The sequence below is a fragment of the Ranitomeya variabilis genome, chromosome 1 (assembly GCF_051348905.1).
Source record: "Ranitomeya variabilis isolate aRanVar5 chromosome 1, aRanVar5.hap1, whole genome shotgun sequence".
Lineage (NCBI taxonomy): Eukaryota > Metazoa > Chordata > Amphibia > Anura > Dendrobatidae > Ranitomeya > Ranitomeya variabilis.
The window spans coordinates 557,353,940-557,373,112 of record NC_135232.1 but is presented as its reverse complement, the minus strand read 5'-3'; the positions used below and the strand labels follow the sequence as shown (position 1 = coordinate 557,373,112).

Genomic DNA, 19,173 nt, shown 5'->3' with positions numbered 1-19,173 from the left:
ATTTTAAATCCCCTGGAAGAGGATTCCGGACTTTGGGCATGCGCACACCACTACGCCACCAACGGAAAACTACGCCAAATCTGGGTGAAGACACCACGCCCATGTGACCTGACCAGCCTGATTGACAGGCGAAAACGGAGACTTTGCAAAGGTATTTCGGCAACTTAGGTGGGTAATAAACGCATAACACACACACTAATGTAACGCCCACCTCTGCCCCTATTTAACGCTATTTTTATCCCATCTTCCAAAAACGTGGTGACAGGTTCCCTTTAATCCACCCCTGCATGTATACTCCGCCGTGTCCTCCCCTCACACCCCGGTCCTGTCCAATATACTCCGCCGTGTCCTCCCCTCACACCCCGGTCTGATCCCGTACACTCTGCCCTTTCCTCCCCTCACACCCCGATCCTGTCCTGTATACTCCGCCGTGTCCTCCCCTCACACCCCGGTCTGATCCCGTACACTCTGCCCTTTCCTCCCCTCACACCCCGGTCCTGTCCTGTATACTCCGCCGTTTCTTCCCCTCACACCTCGATCCTGTCCTGTATACTCCGCCTTGTCCTCCCCTCACACCCCGGTCTGATCCCGTACACTCTGCCCTTTCCTCCCCTCACACCTCGATCCTGTCCTGTATACTCCGCCTTGTCCTCCCCTCACACCCCGGTCTGATCCCGTACACTCTGCCCTTTTCTCCCCTCACACCCCGGTCCTGTCCTGTATACTCCGCCGTTTCTTCCCCTCACACCCCGGTCCTGTCCTGTATTCTCTGCCGGTCTTTCCCTCACACCCCTGTCTCGAAGTCTTCAGTGCAGTGCAGCCTCGGCAATTGTCATTGTCAGCTGGTCGCTTTCGCGGCCGATTTTCAGTCAGCAGACTCCGGCTCCGCCCCATCCTCTTAGTCTCCTTCCCCCGCTGCTCCTGGCCCGGCCGGCGTCCCTGGCCTCACTCTTGCCGGGCCGCTGACAGCGGAGGATGAGTGCCGGCATGTGGCTGCTGCTGTGCGGGCTGGCGGCGGGACATCCTGGCTGGGCTCAAGGGCCGACAGGTCAGTGACGGAGACTGGGAACAAGGTGTGGGGGTGGAGGGGGGGAGGAGATCTGTCACTGTGTGTGGGGGGTGAGGAGATCTGTCACTGTGTGTGTGTGTGGTGAGGAGATCTGTCACTGTGTGTGTGTGTGGGGGGGGGGGGTGAGGAGATCTGTCACTGTGTGTGGGGGGTGAGGAGATCTGTCACTGTGTGTGGGGGGTGAGGAGATCTGTCACTGTGTGTGTGTGGTGAGGAGATCTGTCACTGTGTGTGTGTGTGGTGAGGAGATCTGTCACTGTGTGTGTGTGTGTGTGTGTGTGTGGGGGGGGGGGGTGAGGAGATCTGTCACTGTGTGTGTGTGGGGGGGGGTGAGGAGATCCGTCACTGTGTGTGTGTGTGTGTGTGTGTGTGGGGGGGGGGTGAGGAGATCCGTCACTGTGTGTGTGGGGGGAGTGAGGAGATCTGTCACTGTGTGTGGGGGGAGTGAGGAGATCTGTCACTGTGTGTGTGGGGGGAGTGAGGAGATCTGTCACTGTGTGTGTGTGGGGGGAGTGAGGAGATCTGTCACTGTGTGTGTGGGGGGAGTGAGGAGATCTGTCACTGTGTGTGTGGGGGGAGTGAGGAGATCTGTCACTGTGTGTGGGGGGGTGAGGAGATCTGTCACTGTGTGTGTGTGGGGGGGGTGAGGAGATCTGTCACTGTGTGTGTGTGTGTGTGGGGGGGGTGAGGAGATCTGTCACTGTGTGTGTGTGTGGGGGGGGGGTGAGGAGATCTGTCACTGTGTGTGTGTGGGGGGGGGGTGAGGAGATCTGTCACTGTGTGTGGTGAGGAGATCTGTCACTGTGTGTGTGGGGGAGTGAGGAGATCTGTCTTGTGTGTGGGGGAGTGAGGAGATCTGTCACTGTGTGTGGGGGGGTGAGGAGATCTGTCACTGTGTGTGTGTGGTGAGGAGATCTGTCACTGTGTGTGGGGGGGTGAGGAGATCTGTCACTGTGTGTGGGGGGGTGAGGAGATCTGTCACTGCGTGGGGGGGTGAGGAGATCTTTCACTGTGTGTGTGTGGGGGGGTGAGGAGATCTGTCACTGTGTGTGTGGGGGGGGGGGGGTGAGGAGATCTGTCACTGTGTGTGTGGGGGGGGGGGAGTGAGGCGATCTTTCACTGTGTGGGGGAGTGAGGAGATCTGTCTCTGTGTGTGGGGGAGTGAGGAGATCTGTCTCTGTGTGTGGGGGAGTGAGGAGATCTGTCTCTGTGTGTGGGGGAGTGAGGAGATCTGTCTCTGTGTGTGGGGGAGTGAGGAGATCTGTCTCTGTGTGTGTGGGGGAGTGAGGAGATCTGTCTCTGTGTGTGTGGGGGAGTGAGGAGATCTGTCTCTGTGTGTGTGGGGGAGTGAGGAGATCTGTCTCTGTGTGTGTGGGGGAGTGAGGAGATCTGTCTCTGTGTGTGTGGGGGAGTGAGGAGATCTGTCTCTGTGTGTGTGGGGGAGTGAGGAGATCTGTCTCTCTGTGTGTGGGGGAGTGAGGAGATCTGTCTCTGTGTGTGTGGGGGAGTGAGGAGATCTGTCTCTCTGTGTGTGGGGGAGTGAGGAGATCTGTCACTGTGTGTGGGGGGGGGTGAAATCATCTGTCTTCATGTCGGCGCGGGTATGTCACGGTTTGTGTGTGAGTCGGTAAGGAACTTTTGGTGTGTGTTGGTGCAGTCCTCTGTGTGCCTGCCGGTATGGACCTGTCGCGGTGTGTGTTGGTGCAGTCCTCTGTGTGCCTGCCGGTGCAGACTTGTCGCGGTGTGTGTCTGCCGGTGCTGACCTGTCGCGGTGTGTTGGTGCAGTCCTCTGTGTGTCTGCCAGTGGGACCTGATGGGGTGTGTTGGTGCAGTCCTCTGCTTGTCTGCCGGTGCGGACCTGTCGCAGTATGTTGGTGCAGACCTGTCGCGGTGTGTTGGTGCAGTCTTCTGGGTGTCTGCCAGTGGGACCTGTCGTGGTGTGTTGGTGCAGTCCTTTGTGTGTCTGCCAGTGGGACCTGTCGCGGTGTGTTGGTGCAGTCTTCTGGGTGTCTGCCAGTGGGACCTGTCGTGGTGTGTTGGTGCAGTCTTCTGGGTGTCTGCCAGTGGGACCTGTCGTGGTGTGTTGGTGCAGTCCTTTGTGTGTCTGCCAGTGGGACCTGTCGTGGTGTGTTGGTGCAGTCCTTTGTGTGTCTGCCAGTGGGACCTGTCGTGGTGTGTTGGTGCAGTCCTCTGTGTGTCTGCCCATGTGGACCTGTCGCGGTGTCTGGGTGCTTTTTTTTTTTTTTTTGTTCACACAAACGTGCCTTCCTTATGCCCCAGATGTCAGGTGCAGCCGATTACGCGGGGGTGCAGGGTGGGACCCTCTGCCTGGGTTGCAAAGATCCCCATTATTGCCAGATGTGGATGAGACAATCTGCCTCACCTAGTGTTGTGCTCGCTCTGGTCTGTAAGTGCTGGAGCTGAGGCCAAGGAGTAGTGCCTGGAGGAGTGGGGGGCCGTCTGCACCTGCGGTGCTGCATGTTAAAAAAAAAATTAAATAAAATAACAATTATGTATATATACATATATTTATTGTTCAGTCCCAACCATTGTGGGAATGCATTTCCCCCCGACTCCACCATAACCCTGGTCCTTTGTGTTGTAGATGAGGACACCTCTGCGTCTCTGCAGACACCATACTGGGAGGTGTACCTGGAGCTGAGCCTCGCCGGCCGCCCGCTGGTCCTGGATGACGCTCTGCAGGTGGGCCCCTCATATGTAGGTTACTGTACTGTATGTAGGCATTATAGGAGTGGTGCAGGTCAGGTGTGGCCCCTTGGGGACACTCTTCTGCCTGCTCTGGAAGGAATGAGGCACTTCCTCTACCAGTGACGGTGGCTGTCAGACATGTCCGCTTGCCGGCTGACTTCATAGGGAGGGGTTCCTTCCTCTGCACCCTGGAACAATGATCATAGAAGAAAGGGGAAAGGGAGGCTCTCCAACCGTGGCACGTCCTATGAACACCAACACTGCTGAGGCTGCCACTGGCCGTCCTGTACATTGTGGTATTTAGAGGCTGTCCCCTGTACACAGATGTGCCCGGAGGCCCAGCCTCGCGCGTCCGGCGCCATGCCCGGAGGGACAGACTCGCGCAATCATTACCGCGTATGGGATAGCCTGCCGTACATGCCACTGCCTCCCATCACCTGGTCATTTAGATCTCCAATGTACATGGGCAGTGCGCTCTGTTGTTCTCTGGTGTCAGTCTGTGTAATCTTTTTTTCCTTCAGGCTCTTCCTGATCGGCTGCAGCTGAGAATGGAGATAAATGGAAGCTCCGTCATCCTTGAACTGCAGCAGAACCGGTAACTGGGGGATGGAGGTGGGGGGGTGTATATGGGGTGGATGTGTTTAGGGATGTGGGGGAATGCATCTCGGAATATGGGGGGCTGGAGGGGTCGGGGTGTCTGGGGATATTTTTGGGACTGGTCTGGGGATATGGGGGATCAGTGGGTCAGAGGACATGCCTGTGGATATGGAGGGGTCAAAATGTGGGTAAATGCGTCTGGGTGTGTTGGGGGATATGAGAGTGAAGCAGTGTGAGTTGACGTGTCTGGAGATATGGTAGACGGAGGTGGGGACGTGTCTGGGGATATGGGGGGACGCAGTGTGGGTAGACCTGTCTGGGGATATGGGGGGATGGAGTGTGAGTGGATGTGTCTGGGGAGATAAGAGGGACGGAGTGTGGGTGGGCGTGTCTGGGGATATGTAGTAGACGGAGTGTGGGGGCATATGTCTGAGGATATGTGGTAGATGGAGTGTGGGGGGATGTGTCTGAGCATATGTGGTATACGGAGTGTGGGGGGATGTGTCTGAGCATATGTGGTATACGGAGTGTGAGTGGACGTGTCTGGGGATATGTAGTAGACGGAGTGTGGGGGCATATGTCTGAGGATATGTGGTAGATGGAGTGTGGGGGGACGTGTCTGAAGATATGTGGTAGATGGAGTGTGGGGGGACGTGTCTGAAGATATGTGGTAGATGGAGTGTGGGGGGACGTGTCTGAAGATATGTGGTAGACGGCGTGTGGGGGGGACGTGTCTGGGGATATATAGTAGACAGAGTGTGGGGGGATGTGTCTGAGCATATGTGGTATACGGAGTGTGGGTGGGCTTGTCTGGGGATATGTATCTGGGAATATGGGGGGACGGAGTGTGGGTGATGTGTCTGAGCATATGGGGGAAGGAGTGTGGGGGGACGTGTATGGGGATATGAGGGTAGCGGAGTGTGAGTGGATGTGTCTGGGGATATGGGGGGGATGGAGCGTAAGGGGATGTGTCTGGGGATATGGGGGGGACGGAGCATAAGGGGACGTGTCTGGGAATGAGAGGGATGGAGTGTGGGGGGCGTTTCTAGGGATATGGGGGTCGGTGAGTGGACTTGTCTGGGGATGTGGGGGGCACGGAGTGTGAGTTGACGTGTCTGGGAATATGGGGGGGACTGAGTGTGAGTTGACCTGTTTGGAGGATGGAGTGTGGGTGGATGTGTCTGGGAATATGGGTAGCTGGTGGGGCGATGGGGGTGTACTTGGCTTTACGCCATAGGTGTAAGTTGGGTTGGGGTCCGGACACAGTGATGGGCGTTTCTACTTACTACAGTTGTGGCCAAAAGTATTGACACCCCTGCAATTCTGTCAGATAATACTCAGTTTCTTCCTGATGGTTTGAGAGAAAGCACTGAAGACTTCTAAGGTGGCCAGCAATGAGTCCAGACCTGAATCCCATAGCACACCTGTGGAGAGATATCAGTGACCTGGAGCAGTTTGCCAAAGAAGAATGGTCTAAAATTCCAGCAGAGCATTGTAAGAAACTCATTGATGGTTACCGGAAGCGGTTGGTCGCTGTTATTTTGGCTAAAGGTTGTGCAACCAAGTATTAGGCTGAGGGTGCCAATACTTTTGTCTGGCCCATTTTTGGAGTTTTGTGTGAAATGATCAATCTTTTGCTTTTTGCTTCATTCTCCTTTGTGTTTTTTCATTTAAGACAAATTAAATGAAGATAATACCAAAGAATTTGTGATTGCAATCATTTTCAGGAAGAAACTGAGTATTATCTGACAGAATTGCAGAGGTGTCAATACTTTTGGCCACAACTGTATGTGTCCCGGGTGTTCTGTTTCCTCTACTCGCCCTTTGACGAGGTCGGAGGGAGGGGTACTGAGGACGCTACCAATAGGAAGCCGGCAGGATGCCACTGGAGGCCAGATACTGGTGCCCAGCCTGTAAGCTGACTTCATGCTTCTCACAGCTGAGGCTTTGTTACAGTGTGTCAGTCTGGGAGTTATAATGTGGAGACGAGGATATGAGCTGTGGGCTGCGGAGGACACAGCCTATGGTATCTATCTATCTATCTATCTATCTATCTATCTATCTATCTATCTATCTATCTATCTATCTATCTATCTATCTATCTACACACAGTGCCTTGCGAAAGTATTCAGCCCCCTGGAACTTTTCAACCTTTTCCCACATATCATGCTTCAAACATAAAGATACCAAATGTACATTGTTGGTGAAGAATCAACAAGCGGAACACAATTGGTTTATTATTATTATTATTGGTTATTTAAAATTCTTGTGGAAATTCAAAAGCTGAAAAGTGTGGCGTGCAATATTGTTCTGCCCCTTTACTTTCAGTGCAGCAAACTCACTCCAGAGGTTCATTTGTGGATCTCTGAATGATCCAATGTTGTCCTAAATGCCTAATGATGATAAATATAATCCACCTGTGTGTAATCAAGTCTCTGTATAAATGCGCCTGCTCTGTGATAGTCTCAGGGTTCTGTTTGAAGCACAGAGAGCATCATGAAGACCAAGGAACACAACAGGCAGGTCCGTGATACTGTTGTGGAGAAGTTTAAATCCGGATTTGGATACAAAATGATTTCCAAAACTTTAAACATCCCAAGGAGCACTGTGCACGCGATCATATTGAAATGGAAGGAGTATCAGACACCTGCAAATCTACCAAGACCCGGCCGTCCCTCTAAACTTTCATCTCAAACAAGGAGAAGATTGATCAGAGATGCAGCCAAGAGGCCCATGATCACTCTGGATGAACTGCAGAGATCTACAGCTGAGGTGGGACAGTCTGTCCATAGGACAACAATCTGTCGTACACTGCACAAATCTAGCCTTTATGGAAGAGTGGCAAGAAGAAAGCCATTTCTTAAAGATATCCATGAAAAGTGTTGTTTAAAGTTTGCAACAAGCCACCTGGGAGACACACTAAACATGTGCGAGAAGGTGCTCTGGTCAGATGAAACCAAAATTGAACTTTTTGGCAACAATGCCAAACGATATGTTTGGCGTAAAGGCAACACTGCTCATCACCCTGAATACACCATCCCCACTGTCAAACATGGTGGGGGCAGCATCATGGTTTGGGCCTACTTCAGCAGGAACAGGGGAAATGGATAAAATTGATGGGAAGATGTATGGAGCCAAATACAGGACCATTCTTGTAGAAAACCTGTTGTCTGCAAAAGACCTGAGACTGGGACGGAGATTTGTCTTTCAACAAGACAATGATCCCAAACATAAAGCAAAATCTACAATGGAATGGTTCACAAATGTATCCAGGTGTTAGAATGGCCAAGTCAAAGTCCAGACCTCAATCCAATCGAGAATCTGTGGAAAGAGCTGAAAACTGCTGTTCACAAACGATCTCCATCAAACCTCACTGAGCTCGAGCTGTTTGCCAAGCAAGAATGGGCAAGAATTTCAGTCTCTCGATGTACAAAACTGATAGAGACATACCCCAAGTGACTTGCAGCTGTAATCGCAGCAAAAGGTGGCGCAACAAAGTATTAAGTTAAATGGGCCGAATAATATACGCCCCACTTTTCAGTTTTTGAATTTCCACAAAAATTTAAAATACCGTATATACTCGAGTATAAGCCGACCCGAGTATAAGCCGACCCCCCTAATTTTGCCACAAAAAACTGGGAAAACTTATTGACTCGAGTATAAGCCTAGGGTGGAAAATGCAGCAGGTACTGGTGAATTTCAAAATTAAAAATAGATATTCCATACCGTTCATTATGGCCCCATAGATGCTCCACATAAAGCTGTGCCACATATAATGTTCTGCACCGTTCATTATGGCCCCATAGATGCTCCACATAAAGCTGTGCCATATATACAATGCTCTGCACCGTTGCCCCATAGATACTCCACATAAAGCTGTGCCATATATACAATGCTCTGCACCGTTGCCCCATAGCTGTGCCATAGATATAATGCTCTGCACCGTTGCCCCATAGCTGTGCCATATATATAGTGCTCTGCACCGTTGCCCCATAGCTGTGCCATATATATAGTGCTCTGCACCGTTGCCCCATAGCTGTGCCATATAGTGCTCTGCACCGTTGCCCCATAGCTGTGCCATATAGTACTCTGCACCGTTGCCCCATAGATGTGCCATATAGTGCTCTGCACCGTTGCCCCATAGATAGCTGTGCCATATAGTGCTCTGCACCGTTGCCCCATAGCTGTGCCATATAGTGCTCTGCACCGTTGCCCCATAGCTGTGCCATATAGTGCTCTGCACCGTCCATTATTGCCCCATAGCTGCTGTGCTGCTGCAATAAAATAATAAAACACATACTCACCTCTCTTGCTTGCAGCTCCTCAGCGTCCCGTCCCGGCGTCTCTCCGCACTGACTGATCAGGCAGAGGGCGGCGCGCACACTATATGCGTCATCGCGCCCTCTGACCTGCACAGTCAGTGTGGAGAGACGCCGGGAAGATGGCGCGGCGCCCGGCGTGTGGAACGAGGACAGGTGAATATGACATACTTACCTGCTCCCGGCGTCCCGCTCCTTCCCCCGGACAGCTGGTCTTCGGTGCCGCAGCCTCTTCCTCTATCAGCGGTCACCGGCACCGCTGATTAGAGAAATGAATTATGCGGCTCCGCCCCTATGGGGGGTGGAGCAGCCTATTCATTTCTCTAATGAGCGGTGCCGGTGACCGCTGAACAGGGGAAGAGGCTGCGGCACCGAAGACAGTGGGACGGGCAGGGGGAGCGCCAGGAACGCCGGAACTAGGTGAGTATGCCTCAGCGCCCTCTCCCCCTCACCCGCCGACCCCGCCACCGATCATGACTCGAGTATAAGCCGAGAGGGGCACTTTCAGCCCAAAAATTTGGGCTGAAAATCTCGGCTTATACTCGAGTATATACGGTAACCAGTAAATTTCGTTCAACTTCACAATTGTGTTCCACTTGTTGTTGTTTCTTCACCAAAAATTTACATTTGGTATCTTTTGTTTGAAGCATCATATGTGGGAAAAGGTTGAAAAGTTCCAGGGGGCCGAATACTTTTGCAAGGCACTGTGTGTGTGCGCGCACGCACGCACACACACATTATAATCTATGGCGGGTATATACTGTATACAGGGTCCACTACCGCTCCATATTAACCCTTTCCTCTCTTTCAGACAGCTGGTCCCCGACGTCCACACTCTAAGCTATTACCTTCCTGATGGGACTGGTGTGAGGGAGCAGAGGCCGCCGCAGGTGAGGCGTCGTAGGCTACACCCAGGGCTGGGCCAGCGACATGTTACCCACCTGAGCAGCTTATCAGCTTAGCAACCAGAGCTTGGTTTGGTGAGGGGCCGCACGGCTGCGGAACCACTGAATTTTGGATGATTTCTCTTTTTTTCTACCAGGTGACCTGCTATTATCACGGAAGGCCGGCGGGAGGCGAGGGTCCGTGGAGCAGCCTCAGCCTGTGCTCTGGCCTCAGGTATGTAACCAGCAGCACTGAAGTAATATTCCGCTCCTCAGTGCACTGTATACGGGGACGGTGCAGCTCCTCAGTGCCCTCGGCCTTCTATATATGGGAACAATGCTGCTCCTCAGTGCGCTTGGCCCTCTATATACGGGGACAATGCTGCTCTTCTGTTTGCTAGGCCCCCTATATATGGGGCGATGCTGCTCCTCAGTGTGCTTGGCCCTCTGCATACGGGGGTTGTGCTGCTCTTCGGTGCTCTCGGCCCTTTGCATATCGAAGTCGGTACCGCTCCACGGTGCTCTCTGCCCTTTGCATACGGGGTTGATGCCGTTCCTCCGTGCTCTCGGCCCTTTGCATACAGGGGTGTTGCCGCTCCTCAGTCCTGTATATACTGTGGCAGTGCCTCTTTTTGATGCTCTCTGCCCTTTACATACCGTGGTAGTGCCACTCCTCGGTGTGCTCGGCCCTCTACATACGTGGGTTGTGCCGCTCCTCGGTGCTCTTGGCCCTTTGCATATAGAGGTGGTGCCGCTCCTCAATGCACTCGGCCTTTTGCATACAGGGGTGGTGATGCTCCTCAGTGCGCTTGGTCCTCTGCATACCGGGGTGGTGCTGCTCTTGGCCATCTGCTTAGGGGGGATGGTGAGGGTGCCGCACTTCTGGGCTCTTAGGCCTCTTTCACACTTCCGTTTTTCTGCACAGGATCCGTCAAAATGTTGAAAAGACGGATCCTGTGCAGATTGTAAAATTTGGGTGCACTGGGCCCGTTTTTCTGACGGACCCGTCGAGGCTATATGCACCTGTTGTGTATGCGTCTTCGCAGTGGTTTTCCGCTGCGAAAACGCATACACAACCCAGGTTTAAAATAATAAAAAAGCTCTCTGCCCTCAGCTTACGTGGGGTGGTACTGCTCCTTGGTGCTTTCGGCCCTTTGCATGCGTGGTGGTGCTCCTCCTTGGTGTTCTTTGCCCTCAGCTTACGGGAGAGGGGGCCGCTGACTGGTGTGCTCTTCTGCCCCAAACGAATACATCATAGGTGAATATTTCAAAACTAAAGATTTTGGTGGTCCCTGTGCCTGTATATACCTCATGTCACACCTCTCTCCAGGGGGACCATCGTTCTTGCAGCAGAGCAGAGGTTCAGCATTGAGCCAGTTGTGGGTGATCCCCAGTACAAGCACATAGTTAGGCACATTGGAGAGCGGCAGAAAACGATGTGCATAGTGGAAAATGAAGATCTGTCTGTGACCAGGCGGGCTGGACGAGTGCTGCTTAGCCTAGGAGATGAGAAAACGAGCCCACAGCGGCCAGAGGCATCTTACGGGGTGAGAGGGGTATGGAGTACGTGGGTTTACAGAGCAGATAAAGCACGTGGCATGTTCTGGATGATCATGTCCTATATCTGCAGGTGGAGAGCGAGGTCAAATATGTGGAGCTTGTGATGGTGGCAGATAACAGCGAGGTGAGTGTGACCCAGTGACCTCACTAGTGTCTGCTACTCCCCCATGTCATTAACGTCCACGACCACCTCATGTAGTTAAGCTGTTTCTTCTTCTCTTCCAGTATAAGATGCTGCAGGAGGATCTGAGACGACTTCATGTCCGGATGCTGGAGATTGCTAACTGGATGGACGCTGTGAGTTCTGAAGCGCCCCTTGGGGCCTGTCTCCCTTGTATCCAGTTCTGTAACATCACATGTCCCCCTAGTTTTATCGGGCTCTGAATGTCCGGGTGGTTCTGGTCATGGTGGAGGTGTGGAGCCAGAAGGACCTGATTCCAGTCAGTGAGGACCCTGCCGAGATGCTGAACTCATTCCTGTCCTGGAGAGAGAAGGACCTGATCAGCAGGGTGCCTCATGACAACGCGCAGCTGCTGACGTGCGTTTTTCTCCATTTGTGACATTGTCTGTGCCCTACTTTTATTACCACTCTTGTCTCCCCATGTGTGATGTCGTCTGTGTGCTCCTCCTATTATCCCTCGTGTCTAGGTGTGTATGACATCGGCTGTGTGCTCTTCTTATTTTTACCCTTCGCCACGAGAGCACCCCACATGAGAGAGAGGGATCCGCCCCATAGGAACAGGAAACCTACAGAATAAAAGGAGGCGGTCCCCTCTCCTCCTCAGTTTAGGTTTCCTGTTCCTATAGGCACCCGACTTACCTACAGATGAAGAGGATCCGTGGGCCATGCAACCGCCTGCGCCGGTGTCCGAGGGAACGGCAGGGTCTGCGGTTCCAGAAGCAGCGGCGGGGGAGCCCCTGCTTGCAGCCTCCCCCCTCGTCTGGCCGAACATCCATGGTCCGGGTCCGGTCACCGTGGGTCCGCCCGGCACCATGAGGACGCGCGCTGCAGCGGCCAGCTTAATAATTCTGGCCGCCGCATGGTGAAGTGAGAGCGGCACGTCTAACCCGGAAGTCGCTGGAGCACTTCCGGGTTGGTCCGGGGAGGCAGGAGATTCAGCGGCAGATTCAAAAAGCAGCGCTGGCGTCGGACTGGTGTGTGCAAGATGGATTCACCGGCCGACGAAGCGCACCTGCCCGCAGCAGAACAGCGCTCTCCCAGTAAGGAGAGAAGCGCTAGGAGCAGCACAAAAAGTGGTGGTCGACCTCCAGAGAAGGGATCTACCACCAAACGAAATCCGCCTCCAGAACCGGTACCTGTCAGCTTCACTGGGTGAGTTTTTGAAAGAATCTCTTCCTATATGCTGATATATATTCCTCCTGTATCCCTTCCTCTAGACTAAGAAAAGGACACACAAGTCCAAGCACAAGGAATGTGCTTTATGTACGCAGCCCCTCCCGGATGATTATGCTAAAAAACTGTGTTCAGAATGTATCATACAGACCTTGCGGCAGGAGAATATAATGACTCCATCAGATGTCAGAGCCATAATCCGGGAAGAAATGCAGGGTTTGGCGCAGACAAGTAGTGCCAGTACCCGTCAGCCTAGCAGGTCCCGATCCCCAGTTAGTTCTGAGTCAGAGGATGTACATATATCCTCGGGCGAAGCGGGATCTCAGCCGAGCTCATCCGAAACTGAAGGGGGGCTTTGTCTACCCAACAGCAGTGTGGATAACTTGGTGAAATCTGTCAGGAGCACGATGGGGTGCTCAGACGAGAAGGAAAAGAAATCGGCTCAGGACATAATGTTTGCGGGGCTAGGACAGAGAAAACGTAGATCCTTCCCCGTCATACAAACTATTAAAGAAATTATTAAAAGAGAATGGGAGAAGCAAAACACAAGAGGTTTCCTGCCATCATCCTCTAAAAGACGCTATCCCTTCAGCGACGAGGAGCTGAACTCCTGGTCAAAGGTGCCGAAGGTTGATGCCGCAGTAGCCTCCACAACCAAGCAGTCGATCTTACCAGTGGAGGATTCAGGGGTCCTCACAGACCTGCTGGACCGTAAAGCAGAAGCTTTACTAAAAAGATTGTGGGAAGCTAACACGGGGCGTTCAGGCCCGCCATATCTAGTACCTGCACTGCAAGGTCGCTACTAGTGTGGATGGAGCAACTGGAGGAACAGATTAGAGGTAGAACTTCGAGAGAGTCAATCTTGCCGAAATTCCCTCTAATTAAAGAAGCAGTAGCATTCCTGGCTGATGCCTCCGTGGATTCGCTACGCCTAGCAGCCAGGTCAGCCGGCCTAGTGAATACAGCCCGGCGAGCACTCTGGTTAAAAAACTGGAAAGGGGACTCACAGGCCAAAGCAAAACTTTGTGCGATCCCCTGCCAGGGTGAGTTCCTTTTTGGAAAAACGCTGGATGAACTCCTGAATAAAGCAGGAGAAAGGAAGAAAGGCTTCCCTAACCCAATATCTTCCGTCTTACAGGAGAGCCTTCAGGAGACGCCCCTTTACCAGGAACAAACCGTTCGAACAAAGGGAGCGATGGGAGTCAAAGGACCCGAAGCAAAAAGGTGCCTTTTTTAGCGGGTCCCATAATCCAAAACGCAAATACCGCTAACCAGAAAGTGGGCGGCAGATTAAAATTCTTCCTTCCCAAATGGGAACAAATAACATCTAGCCAATGGATTCTGGACATTGTGCAATACAGCCTAAAATTGGAGTTTGATCGAATCCCTTGGGATTCTTTCATAGTAACATCACCAAAAAGACGAGATCACCAAAAAGACGAGATCAACAAAGGGCTCTGGAATCAGAGATCCTATCTCTTCTATCTAAAAAAGTCCTGATAGAAGTTCCCCAGGATCAAGAAGGGAAGGGATTCTATTCCCCTTTATTCTTGATCAATAAGCCAGATGGTTCATTCAGAACCATCATAAATCTCAAAAGATTAAATTCCTTCCTGCGTAATCATACCTTCAAAATGGAATCCATTAGTTCTACCATAAAACTCTTATTCCCTAGGTGTGTCATGGCCGGAATAGACCTAAAAGATGCCTATTATCATCTACCTATACATGCCGAGCATCAGCGATACCTAAGGGTAGCAGTCATCCTGGAGGGACAGGTTCGTCACTTTCAGTATGTAGCAATGCCATTTGGGCTTTCTATGGCTCCACGCATCTTCACTAAGGTGATATTAGAAGTGATGGCTCATCTACGCCAACGGGACACCTTGATAATACCCTACCTAGATGATTTTCTAGTAGTAGGGAACTCTATACTTCAGTGTAAAACTCGTTTATCTAATACGATCTCGTCCCTACAGGAGTTAGGTTGGATCGTCAACTTCGAAAAATCCCGGCTGAATCCAGAGACCGTTCAAACATTTCTAGGAATCCAGCTAGACTCCGTAAGTCAGAGATGCTTCCTTCCTCAGTCAAAAAGACTGACTATACAATCAAGGGTATCCGAGGCAATGAGCAACCCCTACATGACACTAAGGAAAGCCATGTCTTTACTGGGATCATTATCATCATGTATCCCAGCTGTGCCGTGGGCCCAATTTCATACTCGTCAATTACAGTATGAAGTATTGTCAGCTCAGGGAAAAGATGAACATCTGGAAAGTAAAATAACTCTGTCCAAAGATGTCTTAAAATCTCTATCCTGGTGGCTAGACATGCAACACCTTTCAAAGGGTGTACCATGGATAATAGACCCTTCTAAGATAATTACCACCGACGCCAGCCCGATTGGGTGGGGTGCGCATATGGAAGATAGTCTGGCCCAAGATACTTGGGGCCAGGCAGAATTGACGTGTTCCTCCAATTGGAAAGAATTAAAAGCGGTAGATTATGCCTTAAATCATTTTCTTCCGCAGATTCAAGGAGCAGATGTAAGCGTTTACTCGGACAATTCCACCACAGTGGCATATGTGAACCGTCAGGGTGGTACAAGGTCAGGAAGTCTAATGACCATAGCAGCAGACATCTTCCAGCTGGCAGAGACTCATCTCGCATCCCTAACAGCCCTGCACATCAGAGGTGTAGAGAACATCAGGGCAGACTACCTCAGCCGAAACGAGTTACGTCAAGGGGAATGGACCTTAAACAAATCCATATTCAGAATGATAACGGAATCATGGGGGATACCACAAATAGACCTATTTGCCACAAGAGACAATCGGCAAGTAAAAAGGTTCGCTTCCCTGAACTTCATGGATCACCCAGATATGTTGGACTCTCTCCACCATCCTTGGAGGTTCAAGCTGGCATACGCCTTTCCTCCGATGTCTCTGATTCCACTAGTGATCAGAAAAATCAGGAGGGAACAAGCAAGAGTGATCCTCATTGCACCATTCTGGCCGAAAAGACCATGGTTCTCTTGTCTCCAGACCATGTGCCTATGCGACCCATGGATTCTCCCATCAGACAAGGAGCTGCTGTCCCAAGGCCCCTTTTTCCACCCGCAAGTGAAAGGTCTTCACTTGACGGCGTGGAATTTGAGAGGCAACTATTAAGTTCAAGAGGGTTCTCAGTAGAACTAGTAAACACCCTCTTATTGAGCAGAAAAAGATCTACCACCCTAATATATAGTAGGGTGTGGAATAAATTTCTGGATTTTTACACAGTACCGTTCACTAAGCAAGTTCCGATCACACCTATTTTAGAGTTCTTGCAAAAAGGCCGAGAATTAGGATTATCTGTAAATACCTTGAGAGTTCAGGTCTCGGCCTTAGGAGCCCTATATGGATGCAATATAGCAGCTAATAGGTGGATCTCCAGATTCATAAAATCTTGTGAACGTAGTAAACCGGTCCATATTCCCCGTCTACCTCCGTGGGATTTAAATCTAGTACTAGAGGCCTTAACCAGCTCCCCATTTGAGCCACTAGATTCCATACCTTTAAATGTCCTGACATATAAAGTAGCCCTATTGGTAGCTCTAACCTCAGCTAGAAGGGTTAGCGACATCCAGGCCCTATCAGTAGACCCACCCTTCTTACTGATATTTCATGATCGGATAGTCCTAAAACCAGACCCCTCATACCTCCCTAAGGTAGCATCCACCTACCACAGATCGCAAGAGATATTTCTCCCTTCCTTTTTTGATTCACCTATAACTCCAGAACAACATAAGTTCCACACCTTAGATGTCAGAAGAGCCATCCTGACTTATATAGAAAGGTCTCAGACATGGAGGGAGAGTAGGGCTCTGTTTATCTCCTTTCAGGGCCACAAGAAAGGACATGGGGTCACAAGAGCTACCATATCTCGATGGATCAGAGATGCTATCTGCTTGGCCTATACGTCAAAAGGCGAGATTCCTTCAGTGGGTATAAAAGCGCACTGAACACGAGCCATGGCTTCCTCCTGGGCGGAACAAGCAGATGTACCGATCCATCTAATATGTAAGGCCGCAACTTGGTCTACACCTTCTACCTTTTACAACCATTATAGACTCGATCTATCTACATCTTCTGATCTGACCTTTGGTAGAGCTGTTCTTGGTACAGTAATCCCACCCAAATAATGACTCTCTGAAAATCTCTCATGTGGGGTGCTGTCGTGGCGAAGGGTAAAAAGCCGGATTACTTACCGGTAATACTCTTTTAATGAGTCCACGACAGCACCCATTTACTACCCTCCCTAAATTATGCACAGCTCTTTCTTTTAAGTTCACAAATAATGGTTGTATAGAGTTTAAGATATTTTTGTTGCTGAATAAGAATTAATACTAAAGCTTTTGCGGTTCCCTTTTTGTTCTCTGTAAACTAAACTGAGGAGGAGAGGGGACCGCCTCCTTTTATTCTGTAGGTTTCCTGTTCCTATGGGGCGGATCCCTCTCATGTGGGGTGCTGTCATGGACTCATTAAAAGAGTATTACCGGTAAGTAATCTGGCTTATCCCTCGTATCTCCCTGTGAGTGACGTCGACTGTGTTTTCCTCTTATTATTCCTCGTGTCCCCATATATGTGACTGAAATAAACAAACACGGCACTCTGTAGAGGTGTAGTTGCTGGTGCTCGAGTAGGGTATCCCACCCTTAGCCAAATGTTCAGAATAACTTGGCACTCAAGTATTTGTGAAAACGAAAAAGATTCAATTTATTTTGCGTCCAGACATAGAACCAATTGTTGTTAAACATTTTCGGTCCAAAGTAGACCTTCCTCGGAACAGGTCAATGTTATCTAGAGCAACAAAGTTTTTTACAAGCATAGAAAAAAGTATATAAGTAAAGTATACATAGAAATTCGAAATTTAAAGACATCAGAATGATAGAATCCTATAGTCTGTCTGATACCGCATGGTGATGACTATACTAATCGGCATATAAATGTCACAGCTTGAAAATATATGGATAGATGTGGTGGACACAGTGGTCCCGAATCGAGAGGCAGAAGGTGATGAAAATTGGACAATATATGGCTTGTATGTCCAGAATAGTTATATATTGTCCAATTTTCATCACCTTCTGCCTCTCGATTCGGGACCACTGTGTCCACCACTACAATGCTGTTTATATGTTTTGTTCTTATTACCACGGGGGTTTATATAGCACATTCTAAACACCACTGTTATATTAGTTTCCCTAGGCACATCACACTTTGCACATTATTACTCCATACTACATTGAAGAAGTCAGTCTGTATGATATGATTAGATCGACAAGGAATTTGCACTGTATATGCTGAGGAACCTGTATATCCTTTTTAGTATGTCTCCACGAGAAGTCACCTCTCTTGAACCCTGCTCATGGGGCTGTTATACCTGTTAAAATTTATTTTTGCTCCTTGGATACGCCTCAGTTTGCGATGTCTATCTATCCATATATTTTCAAGCTGTGACATTTATATGCTGATTAGTATAGTCATCACCACGCGGTGTCACAGACTATAGGATTCTATCCTTCTGTCTTTAAATTTCGATTTTCTATGAATACTTTACTTATATATTTTTTTTTTATGCTTGTAAAAAACTTTGTTGCTCTAGATAACATTGAACTGTTCTGAGGAAGGTCTACTTTGGACCGAAAACGTTTAACAACAATTGGTTCTATGTCAGGACGCAAAATAAATTGAATCTTTCGTTTTCACAAATACTTGAGTGCCAAGTTATTCTGAACATCCGTATGTGTGACGTTATCTGCGCTCCTTTTATTATTCATGGTGTCTCCCCATGTGTGACGTCGTCTGTATGTTCTCCTTATTATCCCTTGTGTCTCTGCATGTGTGACGTCATCCGTGTGCTCCCCTTATTATCCCTCGTGTCTTCGTGTGTGTGACGTCGGCTATGTGCTCCTCTTATTATCTCTCGTGTCTACCTGTGTGTGACATCCTCTGTGCACTCCTCTTATTAACCCTTGCGTCTACACAGGGGAGTGACATTTAAAGACTCATCCGTTGGGATGTCCACAGTGAACTCCATCTGCTCTGTGGATCGATCTGGCGGTGTGACGGTGGTAAGTGATTGCTTGGGAGTTTTGGTGGTCCTCCATGGCTCTTCCTCACTTTCCTACCCCTCACAGGATCACTCGGTCAGCGTTCTGTCGGTGGCATCCACCATGGCACATGAGTTGGGTCACAATCTGGGCCTGAATCATGACATTGCAGATGGGACGTGTGGGCAGCCCAGGACAGGGAAGCAGTGGATAATGACGCAGTCCACTGGGTGAGTGTGCACCCCTGTAACGTATAAGGGGCCTAGCTGGCTGCAGCTCTCTGTGATGTGCCCGTGTTATTGGCAGGTTCATGCCAGGCCTGGAGTTCAGCAACTGCAGCTTGGAAAGTCTACTCCGTAGTCTGCGCCAAGGGGGAGGAGCCTGTCTGTATAATGTGCCCAGTCCAGGCCGCATGTACGGGAAGCCACTGTGTGGTAACCTGCTGGTGGAGAAAGGCGAAGAGTGCGATTGTGGCCTGCTGCAGGTGAGGAAGGATCGCCGCATGGCTCAGCTTAACTTCTGTGGCCTCCGCTTCTACCTTTTTTCTGGCTCCCTCTGTGGCCCTGTCTGTCTCTCCCCTCTGCGGC

At 50.4% G+C, this 19,173-nt stretch overlaps 1 protein-coding gene across 12 annotated transcripts in view; it reads left to right on the top strand.

Moving 5' to 3' along the window:
• Positions 1–846: 846 nt before the first annotated feature.
• ADAM15 (ADAM metallopeptidase domain 15) overlaps positions 847–19,173 on the top strand; it is a 41,376-nt gene continuing 23,049 nt past the window's right edge. For 3 of the 12 annotated variants that reach the window (XR_013213737.1, XR_013213735.1, XM_077256138.1), the window contains exons 1-12: positions 847–1,048; positions 3,675–3,772; positions 4,300–4,373; positions 9,506–9,584; positions 9,737–9,813; positions 10,909–11,125; positions 11,209–11,262; positions 11,364–11,435; positions 11,507–11,676; positions 18,523–18,607; positions 18,674–18,816; positions 18,893–19,070. Coding sequence is in view for 6 of the 12 variants with exons in the window: in XM_077256138.1 (XP_077112253.1) it covers positions 976–1,048; positions 3,675–3,772; positions 4,300–4,373; positions 9,506–9,584; positions 9,737–9,813; positions 10,909–11,125; positions 11,209–11,262; positions 11,364–11,435; positions 11,507–11,676; positions 18,523–18,607; positions 18,674–18,816; positions 18,893–19,070 (1,320 nt within the window). In the remaining 6 variants the exon portion in view is untranslated. The remainder of the gene's footprint in view (positions 1,049–3,674; positions 3,773–4,299; positions 4,374–9,505; positions 9,585–9,736; positions 9,814–10,908; positions 11,126–11,208; positions 11,263–11,363; positions 11,436–11,506; positions 11,677–18,522; positions 18,608–18,673; positions 18,817–18,892; positions 19,071–19,173) is intronic. The other 9 variants (XR_013213738.1, XR_013213739.1, XR_013213740.1 and 6 more) reach the window with 4 other exon arrangements.